This window comes from Pseudoliparis swirei, chromosome 3, assembly GCF_029220125.1.
Source record: "Pseudoliparis swirei isolate HS2019 ecotype Mariana Trench chromosome 3, NWPU_hadal_v1, whole genome shotgun sequence".
Lineage (NCBI taxonomy): Eukaryota > Metazoa > Chordata > Actinopteri > Perciformes > Liparidae > Pseudoliparis > Pseudoliparis swirei.
The window spans coordinates 18,474,897-18,502,533 of NC_079390.1; the positions used below are offsets into that span (position 1 = coordinate 18,474,897).

General features: G+C 43.4%; 1 protein-coding gene across 7 annotated transcripts in view; it reads right to left on the reverse strand.

Moving 5' to 3' along the window:
- Nucleotides 1–4,461: 4,461 nt before the first annotated feature.
- pknox2 (pbx/knotted 1 homeobox 2) overlaps nt 4,462–27,637 on the reverse strand; it is a 118,758-nt gene continuing 95,582 nt past the window's right edge. For 4 of the 7 annotated variants that reach the window (XM_056444528.1, XM_056444543.1, XM_056444533.1 and 1 more), the window contains 5 exons: nt 25,926–26,023; nt 21,377–21,496; nt 21,051–21,127; nt 20,362–20,534; nt 17,481–18,670 (listed from right to left, as the gene is read on the reverse strand). In XM_056444528.1, the coding sequence (XP_056300503.1) occupies nt 18,396–18,670; nt 20,362–20,534; nt 21,051–21,127; nt 21,377–21,496; nt 25,926–26,023 (743 nt within the window). In that variant the 3' untranslated portion in view covers nt 17,481–18,395. Of the gene's footprint in view, nt 6,591–6,916; nt 7,132–7,364; nt 7,508–10,564; nt 10,762–11,041; nt 11,076–11,639; nt 11,664–17,480; nt 18,671–20,361; nt 20,535–21,050; nt 21,128–21,376; nt 21,497–25,925; nt 26,024–27,637 lie in introns of those variants that run through there. The other 3 variants (XM_056444573.1, XM_056444566.1, XM_056444558.1) reach the window with 3 other exon arrangements.

Consider the following 27,637-nt stretch of genomic DNA (forward strand, 5'->3'; position numbering starts at 1 on the left):
TGAAGCCCAGTGCGAAGGTACCGGGCAAACCACGGGGAAGCCGGGACACAGAGGTTCACTGATCATCTGGTCTGAGGAGGTGTCTCTTGGTAAAGGAAAAGAGGGGTTGCAACTCCTTCAGAGTAGTGTGTAGACTACTTTCTATAATTTTTAAATGAAGGAAGTAAAGGAAGGAATGAAGGGAGGAAGAAAGGAAGGAAGAAAAGGAAGGAATGAAGGGAGGAAGGATGGAAGGAAAGGAAGGAAAGGGAGGAAGGAAAGCCCCCCCCCTCTTACTCCTGGTAATATTATGCATGTTTAGAATATACATGTATATAAACATATAAACATCTCTCGGTAGCAGCCACACCATCAAAATTTCTTCGAAATCGAAATGTTCTAGTTTTTATTTTTTTCCTGAGTTGTGTGTTCAAAAATGTAATAAGGAATGAATATGTTTTTACAAAGAAGTCCTCTAAGAGCCCCGAAGTGCATGAGCAGGGTAAGGTGACCTGAGACAGACCTGCTGGAGGTCCATCTGTCCTCTGTGATGCTTCCTGTCGAGGAGAAACGGTTCATACTGCTGAGCAATCCATTCCATTTGTTCAGCTTCACTCGTTTTGAAGTGCAACATCCCTTGTTTGATGGAAAGAAAATCATAAAATGTGGCTTTTACCTGCTTTTGCTTCGAAGACTAATTGAGCCTTGTGCTCGTAAGGTACCCCTGCGCTAATATATCATCATGTCCTAGTCCTGCTTGATGAGCTACACTGAGCTACATGAACACTAAATCAGCAAGATTATTGATTTCGTGCTTGAGACGTCTTCTTCGTGTATTCAGCCTCAGAGGGTGTCAGATCATTATCTCACTGATTGCTCTTGGATATGCTTTATGAGGAAAGAAGAGATTCATAGTGAGTGCCAGGATTTGTAGATATTCTACACACATTTTGAAAGAAAAAAATCCGTATCAACGTAATGGGAGTACACAGTGCGTTTTTAAATAACATGGTTAAACATGGTTATTGGATTTCCTGAAGCAGCAACGATGCTTTGTGTGATAAGAACTGACTGAGTACTCAGCATTGGAAGTGTTAGCCAACATGGTTAAACAAAGAAAGAAGGGCCACTCAATTTGAACAGAAACAAAGATGAATTACTCAGAAGAAGTCAAAAGAAGAGTGAACATTTATTCCTGCTCTACATGCTTAGAGGGGTCAATAAAGACTTCCGCAGATTTGGCTCTTTTTTTTCTTTACTCGTTCCTCCAATTAGCCACAGTCTACTATTCAATCATACCATTGTATATACTACATAAAAGCACTGTAGCAACGGCTGCTTAAATTATTCAACATCTTGCTAAAATATATGTTAGAGAATTTGGAGCAAAATATTGGAAATATCTTGGGTACATTTCTCGTCTTAAAAAAAGATGTGTTATAGCGCTTGTTAAATTGTATTATGTCCCACTATAATAATCCCACCCTTCTCTGACAGGTAGCATTGGCCTTTCAAGGCTCCTCTAATCACTTCGACAACAACACAAAAATTGCCTGTGTGTGTTTTTCTTCTCGGCGTGGCCATCACTTGTGATTTAGGGTTATGTCTCTATTTAGTGGCCTTGTGAGCAAGGATGTGAGCTACTGTAGATCAATTGTGTCACGGACTGGAGGTCACCTCAGCTGTGCTTACTGGTTTACTATCAGCTCTTGTCTTGCACGCTGTCACCACTTAAAACTACTCAAGAATCTGATCCGTGGGGGTCTGACCTTGGTTCCTTTACAGCCAGCAATCTAAATGGCAAAACAGGGTCTTTGTAAAACCACAACAACGAAGAAAATAGCTGTATTTCATCTTAGCTATGACTTGACGTGAACTTGGCATCCATCGTCACTTAAAATGTTCCGTTTCCTCACACATCTGGACTAATTAGATGGTAGTGTGGAGAGCCACACAGCAACCCAATCCCCTCCACCCACGCCCCTCTTCTCTCAGCAGCCTCTAACACGGAGGTTCAAGGTTCAATGTTATGTTCATTATGCAATATAATGTGAAAAATAGCGTTGCACAATGAAACACAGATCAGTAGCCCCATCCATACGCACAGATTATAATAATGTCATATAAGTTATATTGCAAAAAAGACGTATAGTAGTCGTTGGAATGATGTTAGTGCCACGGTAATGTTGAAGTAAATTGCATGAAAAGATGTAGTTTATGAATGTAGAGAACAGTGCACAATGCAGAACATGTAGAGATGTTGGGTATTGTCCTTTAATATCCTTTGTGCCGGTACCTCCCCTCACCTAATGTGCGTTCACACCAAAAGCGGATTTTTTTTCCCGCGCGACCGAATCCCATGAGAAGTCAACGTACAGACGCGTGTGGCTGCGATAGACGCAATATTTTCCAGGGCGGCGCATTTGGGGCGACGCGATGTGGGCGGCGCGTTTTCAGCGGCGCAATTTTCGCCCCGAGTTACAATATTTCAACTTTGAGGCGGTCATCTCGCAACTCGGGCCAATCAGCTCTTGAGGTCCGCTCTCGTAGCGCTGGAGGCGGAAGTCTTTCAGACGTAACCGTAATTTCATCTGTGAAAGTGACCGAGCTGAGGGAGCCTACGGGTGATGTCATGAACCCAAACACGAGGGCGTTAGTGTGTGGGATGTCCACGACAAATATAAAGCAGAACTAGTGGTTAGTTCTTCATGGTGGATGAAGGAGATGATAACGGTCTTTACGGAGACGAGACACGGAGATAAGCCCCGCCCCTCGCGCAGCGTCTCGACGCTCATGGTGAGAACACGGTGAACGGTCGAGCGAGTAAACTCACGCGTTTTGGGCGACGCGAAAAATCGCTTCGCTTTTGGTGTGAACGCACCTTAACAGATATCGCGATGCTCAGTCGACGGGTACCAATGGTGCTGTGGGGTGTGATCCCTCGCGGCAGAGCTCTGCGTGGCTGTCCTCGGTACCATATACAATGGAAAGAAAAACTATTAGTGCAAACTTATCGGGGGTTTTATCCATCCCCAAAAGCTGATTTATCATGCAGACATAAGGGGGAAGTTTAGGGCAGATATAGTTGTCAAACTGCATTCACTTGGATGCTGCACAGAGCTGCATGACTCATACAAACCCTGTGATGGTAACGGGTCTCAGCATTATTTGCATGTAACAAAGCCATCGCCGTGGGCCGTGCACCCTGGAATGACAGTGTAGAGCGATTGATTTCTCATTTCACTCGATCAAATCCCGCTTTTATGCGTGAGCATTTATGCCCAACATGTTGGGAAACACTGAGTGCAAACAGGAGAAGTTGGTGTCCGGCCTGCTGACGTCGCGGAACCTGCTGACGATTGCCAGCAGCATTCTCCATTCCAAAAAGGCAGCGCTCCAATCGCAGCAACACCAGCCTTCTCACACTTACTGACTGGGAAATTGGCTGCGGCACAGAAGCTATTCCAGACTCTGGCAGAGGAGTCCGGACCTGCTCAACACCTGATAAGGCTGATTTGAATGAGACTGCATTCCCTTTTGTTTTGATTACAGGAATTATAAATATCATCACTGACCCCACTTGTGATGCGGCTCTCAATTAATATATTGCAGCTATCAAATCAGTGTGGGCAGTCTGGTTTCAGCACGACTCAATGATGCCCTCAAGTGGCCAGAGCCAGCCAGCTACTGCACGGCCAACAGAAAACATCAGTTAGCAGACAGTTTCTTGCCTGTCTGCCTGTTAAGCTCTGAATTAAGTTTAATCTTCAAATTTCACATTTGAGAATATTCATCATCACTATATGTCTCCCTTTTTACTAGCCCTATGCCAGATGGATGATGGAGGATGGGAACTGACATGCAAGACCGAGCAGCGTGGAAGCCAAACATTTATTATGACATAGAGGAACTCTAGGAGGTTAAAAATGTCTTGATCTAAAGTGGCCCACGGATTGTGATAACCACTTTTAATGATAAAACACAGTATATACTTTTTTAAATTGCATTGAGCTGACGTTCTGAAAAGAAGACCACACTCGCTATTTGTAATTGGACTTCCAAAGGACGCACTAGTTCATTATAATGGCCCCAATTACCCACCAGGCAACTTGCTTGCCTTTGTGTCCCTGACTATATTGAAATAATTGCACGCTTTCCCCCTGGATAATTCACTGTTACACATTAGTCATTGGGTTGAACCGTCACACATGGTGGCACACAGTTTGCGACATACACTTCTTTCCCATGGCTGGTTCTTGTAGGGGAGTTCAGTGGGTCTCTAATTTGTGTCCAGGAAGACCTCTCCTCAGATTACGTCCGGTCCCTGTGGAGCACACAGCTAAAGGTGGATGCCACAGGTTTACTACCTGGTGGTTGCTGTATCGGTTAACATGAATAACACGCACTTTGATCAGAAACACCTCTCAGTTACATAATATGTGGAAATGCAGACACATAAAACCCATTCCGAATTCAAATGAGCGCATTTTAATAACATATTTATTTAATGATTGTAAATACATTACTGCAAGTGACAGCTCATTCAATATTATAAAATAATATACAGTAACCTATTAACGAACAAAAATGCAAACTATGACCTCAACAAGAGTATTTTTTTATTCAATGTCTCCCTTCTGTAGAAACGTATCTGACATCTGAGTACAGACTCAGTGTTGGAGTCCCTCCACCTCTGAAATGGCATCTACTAACAATAAAAGCACGACAAATGTGAGTGGCTCTTAAAATATGATGATTCAGTTTGACTTACTGGAGTATGTGTTGTCTGTTACTCCCTTACACTTATAATTATACATTTGACACTTTGCTATTTCACAGATGTATACAACTTTATTTGCTCATGATGTAAATAACAGTAGGCGGGAGCAAAAAGGAAAGTGAGTACAACAATGTTCTAAGTTTATGAACAGTATATTACTGACAGTGGAATCTATAGTTGCTACTGAAGATGTTTGTTCAGCCTCTTAATTACATCCATACGTAAACCCTCATAACTTGTCACATTATGATAAATATATTTGGTACATGGTAATACTATGCTCATACTGTGTTCTCTCACCGTATTAACCGCCACTTTAATTTACATGCTCCCCCTAAAAAATACACAGAAGTAAGAGACAGAAAGTCTGTGGCAGTTTCATCCTAGAACGTAACACATCGAAATCCATTGACATTTCCAGCCAGAACAATTTGCCCTGTAATTCTAAAAGAGTTTTGTTGATTGTTGGTCTTCAGACCACAGAAACCTCATTGATGTCCACAGCCGTTGTGGATACAGTACTCTACTGTAGAGAGAGTCCAAAGCCCCATTGTTATCACATTGATTCGGTCCATAGGAGGCCTAGTAATGACTAAATGGTGCAGTCTCCTTCAACTCATGGTACCCCTGGTGGTTTGGCTCTGTGAAGAGACAGAGAGGGCAGTTAGGGCTCGGAAGTACCACAGATCTATCTCCTCTACATTAGCCAGTGCTTTTCAAAGACTCTTTTCGAAATATAGGCAGTTTAGTCTGGCATCAAAAAGAAGGAACAACAGAAGCAACACCGTTACAGACCATGAAGAGAGAAAAAATACTAAACAATTATTGTATTTACTTGAATTTGCAGTTGCAAATGTTTCTCAAACTGCGTTCTCTGGTACACGTGGATACGACCTCATTATGTATTCAGTGTCTGTTCACTGAGGGCTGCTTATGCTATCTTAAATTTAAAGCACATTTTCAGAGCCTGTATTTGTCGTCTGGAGGTCACTTAATAATTTTCTGTACATCCCAGACTATGAAGGTAAAAATAGCCAGTAGCAGAATGCGTTTGAGTGAGTAGATAAGTGTTACAGTACCGAGACTCATATTCTCCTCCACCAGAGGCCTCTTCTCGCTGCAGTTCACAACTCTTCCCTGCGCCGCTCCCAGAATAGTCATGATGTCCACGAGGTTGAGCTTCCCTTCCTCCTTGGCCTCCTCCACCTCCTCTGCCAGCTCCATCGTCGCCTCCTCGCGCTCTTCCATCTCCTCTTGGTTGAGCATTGCGCTTAATCCCTGCCCTGCGGTGGCGTTGCCCACCTGCGGCGGCGCCAGCGAGCACAGGGCCCTCACCTTCCCGTAGGACATCAGGTGAGCCACGTTGGCGCGCAAAAAGAGCAGCAGGACGTTGAGGTCGTTCAACGGGCAGCCGAGCCGACGGCGGTTGAGGATGTCGAGGGCGGGGAGGACCTCGTAGACGGAGAAGAAGGTGGTGTCCCAAATGAAGAGCCGAATCAGGCTGAAGAGGACAATAGGAGCCAGCAGGACATAGATGGCACCGTTTGCCACGCTTATCACCTGAAACACCAACTGGCCAATCATTTTGCACTGAACCAGTTCAGGAACCCAGGTCTGATCACGCAGCATGCCCGTGCGGACGAAGCAGCTGAACTCGTCCTGCAGGAAGGCAGACAGGTGGAAGTAGGCCAGGTAGAGACAGGCGGCTGTTATGAAGGTCAGGAGGAGGAAGCCCCGCAAGAAAAGCATGCTGACGAGGAAATAGGAGTTTTGCTTGACCTGCATGTATCTTTCCAGAAGAGGGTACTCAAAGTATCGCTTCTTCTTAGCCCTGCAATCGAAGAAGGAAACAGAAAGTCAGCACCATGTTCTCCTCCATGTTCATCAATCCCAGCTGGGAGCGTCCCAACCCCCTTCATCTACTTCTGGCAACTGGGAGCTGCCAACAAGATCACTTCTGAATACCCTTTGGGCAATATGTATCACGAGCGGATTTTGGGGATTTGCTACTGCAATGACCCAATTCCTCTTGGAATCAAGTTTAATGTACTTAAGTTACTGAAAACATGGATGTAGAAGCATTTATTTTCCGATGAAAAAAAGGTATAAACAGCGTTGCATATTCATGGTACAAGCCAGCAGTCGGCGGTCTCTTACCTTTGCAGTTCGGCCTGAAATGTGAGGGGGTTCCTGGTGTTCTGGCGCATGTCCAGAATGCTCTGGGCCATTCGGATCGAGCGGTTGTACGACTTGTCCAGTTCGTCAATTATGAAGAGCAAGTCTGAGCCCAGAGTGGGCATGACAAGCTGGCGCCAGATGAGAGCCGGCAGGTACATCAACACTGCCATGGCCAGAAGAGAGTAGGGGAACATCTGGATGGACGATGAGAGAAAAGAGTTGACTCAAGCAGATGAGTCAAATCAACATGAACTTCACAACCCCAAGAAGTCTGAATACTTTGGAAACGGTTTGAGCAACAAAGCGTGTACTCTGCTTCTCAGTTGATGTGGTGCACTGACATCTTTTAACTGATGTTTTGCAAGTTACAGCGAAGAGAATAGCAGTTTAACTTGGTCAGCCACTGGATCGGAGTCTCTCAGCTTACTTTGTGTACCCAGAGTGAGCGCTCCTCAAAGTTCCCATTGCTGTCAAACTCGTGGTGCATAAGAGAGTCCCAGCAGTATGTGTCCACATAGCTGGCCTGCTTGATGGTGAAATTGCTGGGAGGGAAACAGCTGATCTGAGGCCCTGCAGAATAAACAACATGTTGATTTGTAACATTATCGGGTAATATGGGGAATTACTTTCTGCTTTTTCAAATTGCCTGTAAGCAGCTGCTAAGCGCTTGATTTCACACACACACACACACACACACACAAACACTGACACAATCTAGTACTACATATTGCTGTTCCCTATTCCCGGCTTACACTAACCTGAACCATCACCTCCAAATGCCTGACCCCAGCCCTTTTTCCGTTACCCCTAATTTACCTAAAACTAATTCTAACCTGAATCTAAAAAACAAGTTTCCAACAGGCCTTTGGCAGTCCATCCTAAAGTTAGCTGTACAAGTGGACACACACACACACACACACACTGGTCCACTACCAGAAATGCTCATGTGAGCATGACCTTTTCTTCTCAGTGGAACATCATTTCACTGGCTAAATCATATGTTTCCAAATGGCAACCTGACATTTAAAACCCTGGGTGACTCCCTTCCCAAACTGGCCTCCTCTACCTTATATTTAGTTCACCTTGATATACCCACATGCAGTCCAACCACTTGGATTCATGCTCCATGCACCCATCTGTTATTTCCAAAGGGTGCTCCACCCAAAAGCAGAAGGCCAGGGAGGGAGCATATAGGGTGTGCCCCACCTACTGCAGAGCCATAGGAAAGAAACAAGGAGCTTCTATTTTTTCTACACAACATCTGCCCAGCGTTCTGAAAGGAGAAACATACTGCAACTCATTTATTATCCCAATGTGATTTATCCTATCGGTACACCTCATTACAGGCAACCGTTACACGGTCCAGATACACTTCAGCGTGTTTGTACACATATTGATGGGGACGCCGAGAATATAATTCTGGCAGCTGAGCTTTTAATGGAGGATATTTATTTTTGGCCTGAGATAAAGAAGAAAGACGTGGTGGCAATTTAATTTGTATTTTTAGACATATTCCAAACTGTTTAGTTTTTCATACGGTTAGCCATGTCATATTTATATTCTTCCACGTATTTCAGTTGAAAGCAATATGCGACAGCAACACCGGTCATTAAATGCCTCACATTTCACATGTTTTAAGGCTATTCATTTGCATTCTGGGCCAGCTTGTACGGACATATTGAAACCCGATTAAAAGTGGATTTAATTGAAGGCCATCATCGTGAGGCTAATAGTGGGGACAGATGGTTGAAGTAGTGAGCAGAACAGCGCTTAGTTCAACAGCTTCCATTATTGACAGCCGCATAATGAAATGATGTTACCTGTTTTGTAAAGTGGTCCGTCACATTCTCTTTCCTCCGAGCTACACAAACCCCTGAAGGCATCATGGCGGAGCAATTCATGGAATCTGCATCAAATTGTGCAAAACACGTTGCAAACAGGAACCAGATGAGTAAAAAGGTTTTAGTTGTTGTTGCTACTCATTGGGCTGACGCTCTTAGTTTGAATGTTATATTTGGCTGAACACTTCACTCACTGAGCTGCAGGTATCCGTGCCTGTGAGTGATGTCGTTCTAACCTGTGCGTTCTAATGCACAGGTCACTGTGGGAATATGTTTTTCCACTTTGATTGCGACTGCATGTGTGGGCGCATGCATTGACAACTCACACGAAATTTAAAAAAACGTCAGCAGATGCCTTTTCATGAAATCTTGTTGAATATCCCGCTCACCCCCAACCCCTCTGAGCCATTTGGCAAAGGGAGGCAACCTACATTTCTGCCATTGCTCCTTTCTCCGACTCCCACTCCCCAATTAACTGAATTGGCAGATCGTGCCCACATTTGTTCTTCATATGAGCGTTCTCTTGCCTGAGAGTCCAGGTGCAAGTCAACCAGACTCCAGACAGCAGCGCAATCAAGCACTGTTACAAAAGGGAAAAGCAGATAGACAGCCAAGATCCATCAGTAGAGCCATGCACCCCCGCCACCACGTCATGTTCTACGACCCCCCCCCTCGGTAATCAACATATCCTCATTTGACTCAAATAGGGGGGAGCTGCCATAGAAGAACTTTGCCTCGTAATTACAGCGTGCCAGAGTTAGTGAACGCTGCTCTCAGTCATCCCCACGGCAATTAGCATCAGGAGCATCCAGCTGATTGCTCGAGAGAGAGAGAGACAACGTTTAGTTCAAAGTCAAGGGAGTCACTCCCCTCAACCAATAGGCTTGTACGTATTGCCACGTATACTTTGGCTTGTTAGCTTTGCTTTTTGTGTTCTTTGAATGACCATCGTCGGACAGCTTGTTGGCATGTTTCATGTGAAAGACTGCCCACTGGTCAGAACGTGTTTTTCCATCTGGGCTGAAACTATTTGGGCAGCAGCAGAACATCATTGGACTAGATGAATGGAGTCCTGAGGCGATTGTAATTTTCTATTTTCAGTAATATTGTGTAGTCGCATCATTATATGCACTGTATCATGCCGAGAAGCTCTAAAAGGGTAACGTGGTGTTTTTCAACCTGGACAAAATCTCTCATGTTTTTGTGTCCAAGTGACTAATGAGGACAACAATTTCTGAAACCGGTACAGTATTGAGCGAGAGCGCCGCTTTAGGGGCTGCAGATATCATTCTTCTGGGCGTCCACCAAGAGTTTGTGTTTCCCTCTCATTGAGCCAGCTTGTGAAGTAGTTGTGTTAGTTTATTTTCCCTCTTGTTTTATTCTGTGAAGGAAAGTTCCGCGTAGTTACAACTCTCCTTGTTCTTGCTTATAATATCCTCCAGAAGGAAAGGGGAGGAGCTACAATTGAGGAGATGTACCTGAGTGAAAAAATAAAAGCCTGCAGAAAGAAGGGCTCAGACGTGCTCGCTTTTCATGTTCCAGGACTTTTAACTCAGCTTTGGAATTAGAGCAAGTTTGGGTCACCTCTTCAGTGCAAACCATTGTGTTTATGTTAAATTAAATACCATGGGCCACAGAACATGTAAGTATGATAATCCTCCCTATCAGGAGTTGAATTAAATGCGGTATATAAAATAAACTCAAGGGCAAATACTACACGATTAGTTAATGGAGGACAGCACACAAAACGCCCTCACACAGACAGCAGAGACGGGGAGTTACTCACCCAGGGAGATCTCGCGGGCGAAGGCCATGGTCACCAGCAAAAGCGGAAGGCCGACGGACACATACTTGATGACCTTGTCCAGAGGAAGCTCCAGCTCCAGGTGGCTGATCCGGTTTAACCCGGGGCTGTCCTGCAGCAGGGCATCAGATAGCATGGCCTTGGCCGCCGCCTGGGCAATGGACATTTTGAACTCCTGCCCAGTGATAAGAAAACGGTTTAGTTCCTGACACAGTCGAGTAGGAAAGAAGATGTTGTATCATCTCAGTACAAATCAGACTCATGACCTTTGTCACCCTTCCCTTTCTCTACCTTGTGGTCTCTGTCGCTCTTCACTATGTGTGATATAATATAGCAGAAATACCTATAAATCTGAATCTAAACATTGAGAGTACTTTTCCAATTTGTGGGAAATTCAATTCGAAATGCAATCAACATTAATTCGAGGAAACGTCCGTCACATGATAAATGCCGTCTTACCGTAGGTTTTCCAGCTTTCTTTAGAATTTTTTTAGAGAATATGTTTGCGGACCCGAAGCGTTCTTCTAAAGGCCGGCACAGTGTTGGAAAGTGTCTTAAGTATTCAGGGAGGGCCTCTGTAAATGAGAGGTTGGCTCTGGGCTGGACCGGGCTGAGCCCGGTTCTGGCTTTAATTACAGGGATGACATCTGGGAGGATGTAGGCGCACAGATGGCTTTGACTCCAGCAGACCTCCAGCACTCCAGTCACATTGGGCGATGCAGTCGTGTGTGTGTGTGTGTGTGTGTTTCTCTGGTCCAGCCTTGCTGTGGCTGTGGCCCACTTCAAACACGTGGACCATCGCCTGTGGCTTTTTCAGTCTCTGTCATTCTGAGACTATTTTTACTGTTTTACAGCCTCAGGGCGACTGCTGGCTGAGATACTGTACCATACAACAGGGATGGTCATGTTGCTGTTCACTGCAGTGTGTGCTGGAGAAAAAACTGTGTTGGTGTAACAAATTTATTTGATTAAACAAATCTGACAGAACTGGAGAACTGTAACAAGCATGGGAGCTGTGTTCTAGTTTTTCTGGAATATCATTTGCGCTGTAAGTCAAGGAGAGCCACGGTGCAGTTCAGTGCTACACATGGTTTGTTGAAATGCGTCTCAAAACAGAAGCAGCGTTTTCTTTAAAATGCTAAACGTAAAAGGTTCAAATCTGTTTAAAAACCGAATTCACAGGCTCTATCGATAAAAACAGGGTTTGATTGTTGAAATCACTCCTTTAAAAACAACCTGATTAGGATGTAAGTTATGGGGGACAAAATCCAGTCATCAGGGGGAGATTCTTCTGGTTGTATAGAAGTCTATGCTTCATGTATTAAACATGCAGTCTCTCTACTGTCCACCAGGGGGCGACTCCTCTAGTTGTATATGTGTGATGTGTTAAAGCTGCATACTGTATACTGGCCACCAGGGGACGACTCCTCTGGTTGTATAGAAGTATATGATTCATGTATTAAACATGCATTCTCTCTGACCACTATGGGGCGACTCCTCTGGTTGTATAGAAGTCTATATTAAATGACTCTACTTCTCTCTTGATTTATTCCCTCAGTAAACTTTGTTAACATGTTTATGGTCTAAATCTCTAGTTTCAAGTCTTCTTCAATACAGCATGATTTTCAATTAGTAAATGATGGACTATGTAGAGTCAAATAGACGATAACGCATTGTATGCTTTAGGACGGGGCTACAAGGTGATTGACAGGTCTCAACCACAGCGTTGTCCGGTCTTGGAGTTGCCGTGTTTTTATCCTGAAACTTTAACTCTTTCCCAGTGTGTTTGTAGGTCATGAAAGTTAATTGTAACATGTTAGTCAACCAAAAATGTCTGTCAGTATTCAGAACATCCATTGTTTAGTTTCACCGCTAACTTTGAAGATCTCGGTAGATGATCATAACAATGTTCAACTTGTATATTTACTTTGAATTCAATTTACAACATGGCATGATGTGCAAAGATTATTATCATTTTTATATTCTTTATATATTTCATTGTGTGAAGCAAATAAAATGTTTGTCTGAAAAGTTCTATACAAATAAAGAATGATGTAATTGAGTGATAGATGTTGTCTATATCAATATCCATACATCTACCTCTATGGCAACATGAAATTCCAGCAAACCAGTGCCGAATTCAAGAGAATGTTTTGGTTGGGAGAATATTTTAACGACGGGAGGTCTTGGCACTTTTAAACAAAATGTCACCGTTGTAGCAGTTAAATTCAAGATGAAAAAATAAGAAATATTAAGGTGAAATGTCAACAGCTTCACGATGCACATATGGTGGAGGGCAGAAGGTTTACTCGTCTTCAATAACAACAACAACAACAACAACAGCAACGCATGAACACAAAGGGAACAGTTTCATTCGTAGAGTCCTGCTCCTGGTTAGAGATGAACTCGCTGTGTGTGACGCTGAAGAAGCACCGGCGTCCTCTGACAAATCTCCTCTATCCAGGAGGATGTCCTCTCATCTCCTTTCAACAGCCAGTTTGACCCGTCACCACAACCTTCGCCTAACCCTAACCCCGTCTCCTAGAACAACTAAACTGCAGTCTACATGTTCTTTTCTCACGGATTATGGTGGCAGTTTTAAACACTCACACAACAAAACTACCTGGTTGGGAGGTTGAGTAAAACATCATGGTCGGCGGTAAAGGAAGTACAGCTGTTACATTATTTAACATTATCGTGGATTCACGCGGGACCCGGTCAGCGGTCTCCTGGGTGGAAGTTCAGTATTTATTTGGCCCCCAACAAAATCTATAAAAATATAATCACATCATTTTTTCACATGTTCTTATGAAATGTTTTTTTAACCCTTGTGTTGCCTTAGGGTCATTTTGACCCGAATCAATATTACACCCTCCCCCCGCCTTTGGGTCATTTTGACCCGATTCAATGTTTCACCATCCTGTTACCTTTATATTTACTAACATATTTTACCCTTTGGGTTCAATTTGATGCCAGCAATTAAAACCTCCAGAAAATTATTATAATTAATATTGTTTACCAAGTTTAAGTGTGAGGCACTTTATGTTTGTTTGTTGACTACCGAAAGAACACCGACATTAAACATTGAATGGGGTCAAATTAATCCTAAAGCGGGGGAAGGGTGTAATATTGATTCGGGTCAAAATGACCCTAAGGCAGGGCTCTCAAGTCTCACGCATTGAGCGTGAGACTCACGCATTTCGGTCTTATCTCACGCACTCCCGCCACACATCGAATTCCTCACGCTGAAAAAACCTCTCGGCTATTTAATGCTTGAATGCAGGGGCGCTCAATACGCCGATCGATTGTTCCGCTGCAGAGCTCCGACGCCGGTCTGCGCCGGTCCCCCCCCGTCAACAACTCTTTTCGGCTCGATGCCGGCGCGCGCAACGGTCAGCTGTATCGGGTGCTGATGGAAATCTCACGCTTGCCTGTCTTCAAAACTTGAGAGCCCTGCTAAGGCAACACAAGGGTTAAATTTGTTCTGACCATTCCTGCATTATTTAACATTGTATTAATTGAACCTTGAACCCTGCTGGTCTCAAGTGAACCACATTGACCCCAACCCCCTGGGTAATGAAAAGAAGTGCTAGTAAATGATTCATGTTGTGCTGCTGTATGTAAATTAAAACGCCTACCTTGTAATGCTATATGGGAAACATAAATATTAGGGCTGTCAATCGATTTTAAAAAATTAACTAATTAATCGCACATTTTGAAATTCATTAATCGCGACTAATCGCAATTAATTGCAATTAAAAGTTAAAAGTTAAAAGTTCATTCTTTTTAAAGACCAAACTTCACACAGAGCTGTGTTTTCAAAGAGGCTCCAACCTATAAAGTGCCAGCGAGGTATTTAATATTGTGGATGATAAATTGTTTCTTCAGTGAAACATCAGATTAGTAAAAAAAAAAGAAGTATATTGAGACCCCATTGGTCCTGTCATCTTTAACATTGAACAGCAGAACCAGTGGCCTTGGTAACTGACTGACATTCAAATATGTCACGTTCACCCTCTGGAGGCTGGGCTCATTTCATATATTTTACAAAAAAATTTAAATTCACCTTTTAAAGGCGTTTGCATATGACACATAGCCCCGTGTTCTACATCAAACATTCCAGAACAATCTCAGCTCTATTCAATGAGGCTCAGTTGTCCTGGTGCCGTGTTCTCTGTCCTCTGACTGACAGGCTGCTATAGAGCCTCACCTGTGAGGTGGGAGGTCCTTTGTGATTTACTGAGTGTTCATTGGTTGTTTTTTCCCAAAATGTTGACAGACAAACGGATTGACAAATCACGGTGAAGGTTTCGTGTGACGAGTTCTTTCCGCGCCGCGTCACCCGACACGTCGCCCCTCCGTTCCTCTGTGTGTCAGAGGGGGAGACGGGAGGAAGGAGGAGCAGGAGGAAATCCGACAGATTCATCCACGAGTTTAAACTGATTTCTGCTCCTTATTTTCGCGGAGAAATAATTGTTTTAAAAACGGAAAGTGTTAAACCGTACTGCCGCGGTTTGACACTCGGTTTGAGTGTAAAAACTTCAACGAACACCTGAAGTAAACAAAGTTGCGTTAATTGCGTTAAAATATTTTAGTGCGTTAACGCGGCCAAATTAATCGCATAGATTAACGCGTTAACGCTGACAGCCCTAATAAATATACATTACATTTACATTGTATCCTCTTTCCATCCACCTGCTTTCTTCCTGCTGTGCATGAAGTCCTGTGTGGAACAATTCTAATGTTGCGATGCCCATACTCTCAAACAAGCGCTGTATTAGATCCTTTTTATCAATACGATGATTTCCTCCCACACATGAGGACTGCTGTTCTCTCATGGAGATGTCAAGCCTTGTGTTGCTTGTAGCGCCTCATACATTACTGCGGAGCCCAACATGGCCTCTGCAATTCATGTTCCTCTTGCCTGAAATAGTGTCTGAAGGAGGAGAAAAGCAGCAGAGGTAGCTAATAACAGATATTTAATAAGTGATGCTGCAATTAAAGAATGACCTTTTGTCGTGGGGGCAGAAAACAAAAACAAGGATGCCATCATACACAAGCGTTACAAGCCGTGTAAACAGCAATACAGTGTGGTTCGCTCAGCAAACACCCACGGGAGTGAATGCCATTTTACTCCTGGAGGCATCGGAATCCACATTTCAGAAGCTGGAACCCTGTGGTGAAGAGAGCTGTTTTGGGCTCTGGGAGGAGGGGGAACATTTGGGCGGGCGTCTTTCAGCAAGCTAAAATCACAGGCTAGAGCAATAACCAGTGGGAGGGAGACTACGCATGTGACAGGAAAATGAGGGAAGATAAACCAATGTTTAGACTAACTCTATAATCTGGGAATAGGTCACAATGGAGCCGGGCCTCCGAGGCTTTGGAGATGTCGCACATACATGAGCCTGGCAGCTCTGGTAGGACGTGTGCAGCGGGGAGCAATGCTCCTGTTAATTATCTGTTTTGTTCTTCGTGTTTGGTGCTGTTGGTCTCTAAATACTCTCACCAATCAAACTGCTTTACCTCCTGTTTGGGAATCGATGGCCCAGGATGCGTTTGCTCAGCCTAAACATATGCAGAACTTCCAGATCAAATAGTCAACATCAGTACCTTTACATGTTTTAATTATTAAAAGTGGTCTATTGAAAGACAATAGAGTATGACAACCAAGTGTATAACTGAAATAGAAATATTCCCTATTGTCCGTCACTTGCTCTGGAAGATCCATTCTTTTTAAAAAGCCATCGAGAAAAGAATATTAAATGAGCAACATACTTCACAATGAACAATCATAACATTCAATATAACATGTTTTTTTCTTTTTCTATCTTCACATTAGAAACGAGCGTCTCCATTTGTGCGTTTTAGTACAAAACAGAGAGCTGAAATAGTTTCACAGTTTCTTTAAAATCCTTCACATAAAATTGAAAGAGACGTCGCTGCAGAGTTTTCATTCTCTCTCTCTTTTTCCTCGAAATTGTCATCTTTGTCTCCTTGAAAGTGTTTGTCAGTAAAAGACAGTCGGCCGTCGGTTGGCATTCCAACGTCCCGGCCTTGTCTGTGTGGAGATGTGGGCGAGACAGTCTGTGGATTCCGATTTCGTGACAGATTCACCCAAGATCAGAACAAAAGATACACAAGCAATTGTCTAAGACTGACTTGAGGGCTGAAGTCAAGTATGTGCATGGCCACCTGCTGATACAACAGCCTTGAACAGAACGTTTGCAAGGGGCCTGCCACCTACTGGACTCTATCGGTACTACTCCCTTCCAACCACGAGCATGCCGTTGCCCACTGAGACTAATCAGGATGTGCCGACTACACGTGCATGTCCTCGAGCTCCATGATTAGCCGGTGAATGTGGTGTGCTGGGGGTCCACTGACTACTCACTGGCTTGTTAACCCTTGTAGGATTAGGCCATGCCTCTACCCAGTTCAGGTGCGACCTAGATGGGTTGACTGGGGCCCACTACTTAGTTTCTGTGGCGGCCTCGGTAAAAAAGAACCTTCTTGCCGGTCCGGATCAAAGTGGTTAATATATATATATATATAGCTAAAGATGATATATGCTGCCTTATGAACTGTGGGGTCTGTGTGAATTTCAGTAGGCACGTCCTGATTTGCAAGCTACACTTATGCAATGTATGCTTGTGATTGGAGGAGAGTGGTACCCATAGAGTCCAGCAGAGGGATCCCCCCCCCCGCCCCCCCATTGCTTATAGATCTGCGGTTACAATAACGTAACCCTCATCTGCAGAAGCACCTGCTGTTGTCTCGTTGTTCCTTGAGCTCCATCTGAGGCCACGCAACAACAAAAAAAGAATAAATATGCAAACCTTCAACGCCAGAATGCAAACATATGAAACATCTGATATACATACTATAAGTGTAGTCAGTATACACTGGTTTACTACATTTTTTTATTATTTTTATATTTGCACATGAGAAGAAAAAAATGAACTAAGATTGTTTAAAAAATCATGCTCTAAAAGGTTTGCTGGAGCGATGAGTCAAATGTTTCGCTCTTGAGGAAGAAACCCGGCGACCTGAGAACCTATGGACCGTTGGAAAGGCGTGAATGATGTCGCAGCAGTGGACGCCAACACATTCAGTCACGACTATTTTTAAAATGTCTCTTCACTCTTATTTTAGGAAGCAAAAAGACACATAAACCAAGTTACATGTAGACCGTACTTATAATGTACTTGTAATTTTACGGTGTGATGATATTTGGACATATTATATTCAATTTTAAAAGTAGTTGTTTTTCACATACATACACATACCAATCTCACTGTGCAAAGATGTTTTTATGCATATGCAACTACTCCGGACATCTCGTTCTACTGTTCACTTTTTTAAAGTTCACAGTAAACTGCCTTTAAAATGTTTTTCTGAAAGCACCAAGCGTCTCCAAAGTGGTTAAAATGTTTCAATTTAAAACGGTCGGCGATATCTTCAACTTCTGAGTTCCTGTGTCATTTCTGTCCATAAATAACAGGAGCTATAGTGTAAAAAAATGTGCTACTATCTAAATATTTCGAGAGCTCACTGCATTAGAACATTCACTAGTAAAATGAAACGACACATATTCATCATCAAAAGTCACACCCGTCCTCTGTAATCGTGATCTTGATGGTCATTGTGTCTGATTTGAGTCGCTCTGCATCAGAGTCTCTGATGAATTTGAAGAAAACCTAATATGTCCTCACATGCTCTCAAGAGTCACTCAGCATTAGAGCTGTCCTAGTTCAGTCTGAGGCTGTGCTGGACACGTGAGGTCAAAGTTCATATGGTCTTTTCCTCCAGTCAACTACTCTAGTTCCTCCCTGTGCTCCATGCGCAGATCTCTCCTTCCTTCTCCTCCTCCTCCTCCGCTGGACATTAGCCTCCCCCTGTCATTTTCCTCCTCGGCATCCTCCTCCTCCTCTTCCTCCTCCATCCCTTCCTCCTCTTCTTCTTCCTCTTCGTCTTCGTCCTCCTCCTCGGTGCCGTCCATGGAGTCGTCGGCTCCCAGCATGGCTTGCTGCATAGCCAGGGTGGCCGAGTCCGAGGACAGCGACTGGAGGCTGTCCATACTCAGCGGGTCTGGGGAAAAAAAAAAGGGGTGGGGTGGGGGAGAGGAGGAGGAGGAGTCATGAACCACCTCTCTGTACTCAAGTTGCTTTCAGGCAGCTGAGATATGGTGGCCGTGTGCGTCTGTATCTCCTGTACTGTGACTATTCCCCAGTATTCCACAATATTCCCACAATATTTTAGCTGTGTACAGTTAAATTAAATCCTTCTCATTTGATTGGACAGCGAAAAAGTGGTTAGAATGACACGGAGCTACAGAGGACTGCAGATTGATTGAATGGACATGATACTACTAGCTTATAAAAGCAATACAAAATACAAAATGTTAAACAAATGTTTGTCAGTACTTACACTGAATAAACTATTGAACTACTAATTATGCACCGTTTGTCGTGCATAGAATCATTATCTCAGGCCTGCTTATTTACGAGTGTTTCAGGATCATGTCTCTTGTCTCCATGCCAATAGGTTTAAATCCTATTCATCAGATCGATCTCAGTTTGTATTTGTAAACGATGAAGCCTCGATGACCACCAAAGTTAGTCACGGAGTTCCATAAGGTTCTGTGCTTGGATCAATTGTATTTACCTTATACATGCTGCCTTTGGGCAATATTATCAGGAAACACTCCATAAACATTCATTGTTGTGCAGATGATACTCAATTATATCTATCGATCAAACCAGAGGAGCCCAACCAGCTCACTAAACTTCATGCATGTCTTAAAGACATAAAAACATGGATGACCTGCAACTTTTTGATGTTAAACTCAGACAAAACTGAAGTAAATTTACTCGGCCCTGAGCACCTCAGAGGTCAATTATCTGGTGATGTAGTTTCTGTAGATGGCATTGCTCTAGCATCCAACACCACTGTAAAGAATCAGCTGGTTTTGTGTGTCTCTTCCTGTCCTCCCATCAACCTAAGCCCAGTATATCGTCCTTATGGACGAACCACCTCCCTCCACTCGCACATCTGTTATTCACCAGCTCCTCATCCCTGCAATATGTCTTCCAGGCTCTCCACCTACTCATCGCCAGATCACTGTATCAGCTACTGTGGTGGCATCACTTATAAGCCAAGCCTCCTCTGTTGCTCTCCTGAAGGTTTCTTCCCTTTTTTCCCCATGAAGGGTTGTTTGGGAGTTTTTCCTGATCCGAAGTGAGGTTTTGGGACAGGGATGTCTAAATGTACAGATTGTAAAGCCCTCTGAGTCAAGTCCTTGTAGACCTGTTTCCTGTGCTCCACCGCCCACCCACCTCTGCAACCTCAGCCACATCCCCCTCCCCTGTTTAAGTGAAACCTCGACTGGAGGAAATGCTCCTTTACTGCCACTCCAGTTCTAGCGATGACAGTAAAGTTTGCTGCTTCACTCTTTGCCTCCTACAGCTGCAGTGCAGAGATAGAAGATGACTAACATCTATAACCTAAAATGGGCCTTTTGATGACTTTTTCTTGACCAAACTTTGCTCGAAAGAGAGACCACTCGTGCCTTCGAATACACACTCAGATCTAATTTAAGATTCCCGTAGAACAAATTATGATTTTCTTGCCCACCAAGAATATTGTACTCTTTGTTCTTGACTTTTGACTTCACATCTTCTCACGGAAATAAAAGTCAACAGTGACATCTAGTGGGGGACATTCCAACCCACAGAGTTTAAATGTGAAACTAAGGTGTTTCCTGGGAAGTGTTATCTTACTGTCTGAGTTGTTTCCTGATCGGTGCGACTGCAGAACTCCAGCCACGATGGAGTCGGGCCAGAAGCGCTGAGTCGGACGGTGCTGGGACTTCATCTTCTTGGCTTTAGGAGCTGGGTCCGGGTTACTGGCGTCCAGCATGGGCTGCAGGATACGCCGACGAGCATTGATGAACCTGAACAAGAACAGGACAATGATTTATTATTTCCTCATATACACTTTGTTATGGAACCAGAGATAAAAAATTACCATCATCATTTCAAAATATATATATTTTTATTAAATACAATATTTACTTCTAGTGGGTCCAATAAAAAACATCATTTACAAATAGCATCTTTCATCTCAACCAATCAATGGATACAAAAACGTTAAACCCCAAAGCAAAACAATCTCCCATATAAAAAATTTAAAAAAAGATTCCATAAGAACAAAAATATATCAAAGAGTGACTGACACGTGACAAGAAAAGGAGAAAGGAGGCAGTTTGGGAGGAGGTGTACTGGCTATATAAGACCAGGAGATGGCACCACAGTGCCAGCAATGTGTGGGGAGCTACAGTCGTTCAAGTCCCAGTAAATCCTCCACTCCACACATGCTTCTCCTACAATAACAGAAAGCAGCGTCTTCCTGTCTACCCGTGTCCATGAGGACTTCATGGCAGTGTTCCCGTCGGAGTACAGCAGCTTACCAGTTGTTCACTTGTAAAAGCGTGAGATTAGTTTGTCCCGCGATCTGCCTCTTCTCGTCTTCTGTTGGGTACGGGTGCTGAAAGAAGGAACACGCGGTTGTCAAACACATCTCACAAAGCACTTTTTCTTTAGTTAATAGCATTCGTGTGACGCCCTCAGGTGAGAACACTGCAATGCTCCATTCTCGATAAACCTCCCCCTCCAACCAGTTTACTGTCCACATACGTCCCTCACATGCTCCTACGCTGCTCTGCCACCTCACGACCTTTCCCCCTCGAACAGGCCGACGTGTACGGCCGTCTCAGACGCGCACTCTCCGCCTCACCATGAGATGCTGAAAGAGCCAGGAGCGCATGATGTTGGTGGCGTGTTTGGGCAGGACCCCCCTCTTATTCTTGGACTTCTTGTCTTCGCTGTCCAACAGGGACGACAGGTCCAGGTTTACCTTCACATTGAACACAGGAGGGGAAGCGAAGGGAAGGAAGAAAAGAAAAGGAGAAAAAAGAAGCGGATGGTAGGTCTTACTTATTGTTGCCACGGAAACAAAGGGAGACTACCAATTACCTTTTTTTTTTCTTTTTTTTTTCAGTGGCAAGGGCAGAAACACCTCCTTTAGAGTCACCATGGAAACTGAATTTGAGTAATGACACTTAAAATATAAGAAAGTAGCTGTGTAAAAACACAAGAGGGTCATTCGTCCTTTTGGAGCCTCGACAAGGTGCATAAAGAGCGGAGGGTCAGGCCGGGCTTCGGTCAGAAGTTTGGGCTTTCCCATCGGTGAAGGCCCGGTACAAAGCGTGACTGTGTGTGTCTTGGCTTTTCATTGGTGTTGACCTAAGCATGTCTTTGTGTTCAGTGAGAAATCATTATTCAGATGTTATTGTTTGGAGTGCGAGTGTGCTGAAGGACAAGATGCTCTCAGAGTATTGACAGTGGTTGACAGCCAGCCATGCATATACGGACGTGTGTGTGTGTGTGGTCTGGCTGAGCCGTACTTGTGAGGACCGGCTTCGAAGTGCACTGTCCTTGTGAGGACATTTAGGGCTGTGTCATCGGTGGTTCTGTGATCGCGAATTGTGTGGAGTTTCCAGTTCAGAGTAGATATTCGATTAGGGTTGGGCAGAGAAGAAATGGTCAAATAAACAAATCCCATAAAAGAATCAAACCAGCATTGAATGTATCTACTAACGAGTATTCATCAAAGCCCTCTGTGCCATAAAGCTCCATTAAAGACACAGCAATGCCATAAGTGACATGTTCCTTCATCAACACACACACACACACACACACCTGCTGCTACAAATACTCACTGGAGCACACAGTGTGAATAAATCCGCTACTGAAAATAGTCCCTAAATCATTACATATTGTCTACTGTTCGAGAACCTTTTGATTACATCTACAGTCATTTCAAGAAAATGACTGAGTCTCTTTTCAAAAAATAAAACAATATATTTCTGAGCCATTACAATTGTAAGCATTCAATAAGAATCAATGGAATTGGATCTAAAGTTAAAGAAGCAGGGTAGAGAATTCAGAACGTACTGTGATATGGGGACAACATGCTGCTATCCCCATGGTTACGCATTAAAGGGTTAAGACACGTCTGAGTTATGGTTAACGGTGAGCCCCAGAGAAAGAACGACGATGATGCAATATCCTCCCATGTGACAAAAACAAATGCATGTGTGCGTCTGGATGAGAACTATTGAACAGTTTGCATTTGTTCATTTAATTGTGGGGATAAATGTGTGTGTGTGTGTGTCTATGTGTGTGCTCTGAGACAGATAATATGAAACACAATGGGCCCTCATTCTTCTTTGACACTATTTCTCTCTATACAAATGCACCAAGTCACATCGCACCACTGTCTGTTACTGCCTGCATAGTTGTACAAATGTAATATTATAATATGTTACATAACTTTTGAAATAATTGTGACACGCAGCACCAGCGACTGAGTTTATGTTGATGGTTTCTTTGAATGCGATACCCATTTGTGGAGGCTAAGACACTTCAGAGGGGAGCATACTGTATGACATTTTCATATGCATGAGCATAGAGGACAAAAAGCATGAATACATAACAAAATGCAGGTCTTCTAAAGAATATCAAATTGATTAATTTAATGCAGAGCCTGGTATAGTGGAAAGAATCCCCACTGTCTCGGAGATAAATAACAGACAAACCTATATGCAGCCAACAACGTGCAGGCCCCCCTTGACCCAGATAAGGACCATAAACACACACACACACACACACACACACACACACACACACAGACACACTAACATCCCGCTCATACTCCCCACACGAAACAACAGTCATTACAGTTGCAGCTGGGTGTCACGTGGATAACCCTCTTTTAACCCTCCCCCCCACCCCCCCGCCCGCCTTGGGAGTACGTGTGTTGCGGGGGGGAAAGCAAGGTTGAATTAATTGGCGGCACCGAGCTGGATAGTGTGATTACTCGGGGCTTGTCGGTAAAGTAGCAACAGGGCTGTGTTCAATTCCCCGCCCGCATGTAGCCCTCTGCCTCAGCTGGGTCGGGACTATTCAGAAACCTCCTCTGACTGTCAAGCACAGGATTGCCTGCCTGAGACTGAGCCGCTCTTCAGGTCACTGCCGCCGTTTGAACCCCTGGTTTTTAGTTCTGTCCACGAGAGTGGAGTCCGTCGAGTCCAGAGACGAAGCCTGGCCACCACTGAGCCGTGACTTCACTTAGCATGGTGCTCTTCTGACAACTACAAAAGTGCAGTAATTATAAAATCCCATTCTTTAATTCAAACTAAATCTTATCTGTAGTTCTGAATTTCTATACCGCTTACTTAGAGTTTCTCATTCAAACTCTCAAACCAGAGTTGGTGATTGTTGAAGCAGTGGAAAGACGATTGGGTTTTATTTTGTTGGCTTTTCGAGTTTAAAGTAAGTAAAATGACCGTTTCTCTCAATGGACTCCGTTAGCTTTGAGGAGCACATACTGTGTAACAACTGTTTCTCTCACATCTAATTCTTTAAATTGAGAGTTTATTCCGACCAAACAGGAGTTGGTAATTGTTGGAACAATCTATTTAGTTAGTGTGGAGTTTGAATGGAGTGTGTTTCAGTGATCAGCGAGTTAAAATGACTGTCGTCTGACTGGAGTCTGGTGGCTCTGAGGAGAGCATATGAATTTGTATTAATAAATTATATTATTTGTTCAAATCCCAGTCGGTTATATCTATTATATATTCACTTCAACGCTGGTCACCTGGCCACTCGGATGTCATGGTTCCAACACTGCCGGATTAAACCTGTGACTGCTACAGGGTCCTTTGGCCACAGCGTGTTGTGATTGTAACCTTTTCCCACCGAAGACAAAAGCCAGGTGGGTTTCTTGTAAACATAAAATAAGTCTGTTTCATTATCTCCTGTTGCACATTTTAATTGTGCATTGTCAATTGTGGAAAAACTTAAATGTGGTTCCGCCTTATATTAAAACTAGGGTGGAGCCTTGTTGTTGTTTGCCTTTGCCAACCAGTCAAATTGTCTTTTATATCCATGTCTGTCCAAAATGTCATTTTTAAATTAGACTTTTTATTTTTTATTTCACAATTAGCATGCAAAGTCTTGAGTCAGTATTCATTCAGTGGCTAGCGTAGCATAGAATGGCTAATAATGTGCTAACCTACTCTGCTAATGTTAGCTCCCCAGGTATTTATGTAGTATCATAACCTTTTAGGAGCCTTCCGACCTCTCCGGGTAACGATTACCACGACGACACAACGTTTCAACATTAAGAACATCTGAAACAGTTACAGGAGTTACACAGAGCAGAGCTGCTGTCGGCCACTGGTGGAAGCTGGTCGGTGCTACGCTGTGATTGGTTAAGGTGCGTTCACACCAAAAGCGAAGTGATTTTTCGCATCGCCCAAAACGCGTGAGTTTACTCGCTCGACCGTTCACCGTGTTCTTGCCATAAGCGTCGAGACGCTCCGCGAGGGGCGGGGCTTAACTCTGTGTCTCGTCTCCGTAACGACCGTTATCATCTCCTTCATCCACCAGAATAACTAACCACTAGTTCTGCTTTATACTTGTTGTGGACGTCCCACACACTAACGCCCTCGTGTTTGGGTTCATGACATTAATAACATATGTATATGTATATATGTATACATGACATCACCCGTAGGCTCACACAGCTCGGTCACTTTCACCGATGAATTTAACGTTTACATCTGAAAGACTTCCCCTTCCAGCGCTACGAGAGCGGAACATCTAAACGCGTGTTATTGTGTTCATAACGTTATTGTCCTTCTTGTTCTGGTTCAACAGCGGCGGGACAGCGATGACGCGCGGAGCAACTCGAGAGCTGATTGGCCCGAGTTGCGAAATGATCGCCTCAAAGTTGAAATATTTCAACTAGGAGCGACATTTGCGCCGCTCAAAACGCGCCGCTGTAAATGCGTCGCCCACATTGCGTCGCCCGAAACGCCCGGAAAAATGTTGCGTCTATCGCAGCCACACGCGTCTGTACGTTGACGTGTGAACGCACCTTAAGAGTGAAAACGTTGTGTTAATATATCTTGTATTCCGTCATGAAATATATTTAATCTACGATAAATAGAGTCTTAAATGTGTGTTCTTACATGACTTTCAACCTGACCAGACCATTTAATTGCGCTAAACATTGTGGGTTTGAACTATTTCCCTGTTGTCTGGCAGCAGAGGTGTGTGTGTGTGTGGGGCGGGGGGGGGGGGGGTAAGTGTTCAGACCGAGACAATGAAAATGAGCCCAGGGGTTTGCCGAGCTCCTTTTAATAATAACAAATGGAGAGTTGCTGGCGAGGGCACAGAATATGTCGAGCAGAGCATCATCGCTCAGGCGGCTTTACCTGTGAGTTCTGGATCTGGATGGTTCCCGGCGGCAGCGCCTGCGTTAACACTTGCCCTTGCGATGTCACCATGGCAACCGGCTGGTACAGGGTCCCACCTGAGGGGATAATTTACCATCATGAGTATCAAGTAGCTTCAGCCGCGGCTGGCAGCCACATCTCACCCTGCCACCAGAGCCTTATTACGACCTCTCGTCAGCCGCGCAAACAAAAACAAGGCAAACAAGAGACAAATGATTAACTTTGAGGTGCGTTAATGTCTTTCAACCCGGAAGAAAGGAGTGAGCTGTTGCTCCGGGCTTAATTAGTCTTGATCAAGACACTCTTATCAAAGTCTGTTTGAGCTCTTCAGTGTGTAGTGATCAAAGGCAGATATTGATTTATTTTGGGTTAAAAGGGATTTCCTGAGGGCAGGATTAACAATTCACTGCACAGGCTTGACATTATAAGATAGTATCAGCAGAGAAACATGTAGAGGACACTGTTATGGCTGTCTGATACACATAGTATGTCTACATACTATATAGAGTATGTAGACATACTTTATCCACAAAGCTCTGTCACTACAGACCAAAAGAGAATGTTGAAATTGTTATGTTAAAATTCACTGCTAAATTATTTTCGCATGCTAAGCAAACTGATTTTGGCGATATATACAGGACTGTCTCAGAAAATTAGAATATTGTGATAAAGTTCTTTATTTTCTGTGATGCAATTAAAAAAACAAAAATGTCATGCATTCTGGATTCATTACAAATCAACTGAAATATTGCAAGTCTTTTATTCTTTAATATTGCTGATTATGGCTTACAGCTTAAGAAAACTCAAATATCCTATCTCTAAATATTAGAATATCATGAAAAAGTATACTAGTAGGGTATTAAACAAATCACTTGATGTGTTGAATTGTCTAATTAACTCGAAACACCTGCAAGGGTTTCCTGAGCCTTGACAAACACTCAGCTGTTATAAATCTTTTTTTTTACTTGGTCTGAGGAAATATTCAAATTTTATGAGATAGGATTTTAGAGTTTTCTTAAGCTGTAAGCCATAATCAGCAATATTAAAAGAATAAAAGGCTTGCAATATTTCAGTTGATTTGTAATGAATCCAGAATGCATGACATTTTTGTTTTTTTAATTGCATTACAGAAAATAAAGAACTTTATCACAATATTCTAATTTTCTGAGACAGTCCTGTATATATATTTGACAATAACAATTATTAATGCAAACTTATGTTGATGTTGCATCGTAGTAAACCTCTTTTAACATTCCATACCTCAAGTTTGTTTTGCATATCACGATAATGTCACCATGCATACAGACAGTACTCCAATTCAGTACTGGCAAATGCAATTATAAAACCTTTACCATTGGAAAAAGGAAGGGATTAGATTTGAGACTAAATCAAACTAAACCACATTTCATTGGGAAGCTGTTGGAACACATCCCCAATAAAAAAGGCCGTCTGAAAGAAGAGATGAGTACCAAAAAATGGACCGTTTTCCTCCACTGACACATAAGCTTTTTCTGTTATATTCAAAAGTAAAGACGTATTATAAAAGCCAGTGGGATCACGGAAATGGTCATGCATGTCATATTATGTATGTGGAAGCTTCTGTGAAAATGAAACTGCTGGTCTCACGAGAACAGCCTGAACCAATCCAAGTCACATGGATCTTAAATATGCTGATTTAAAAATACCCCCTC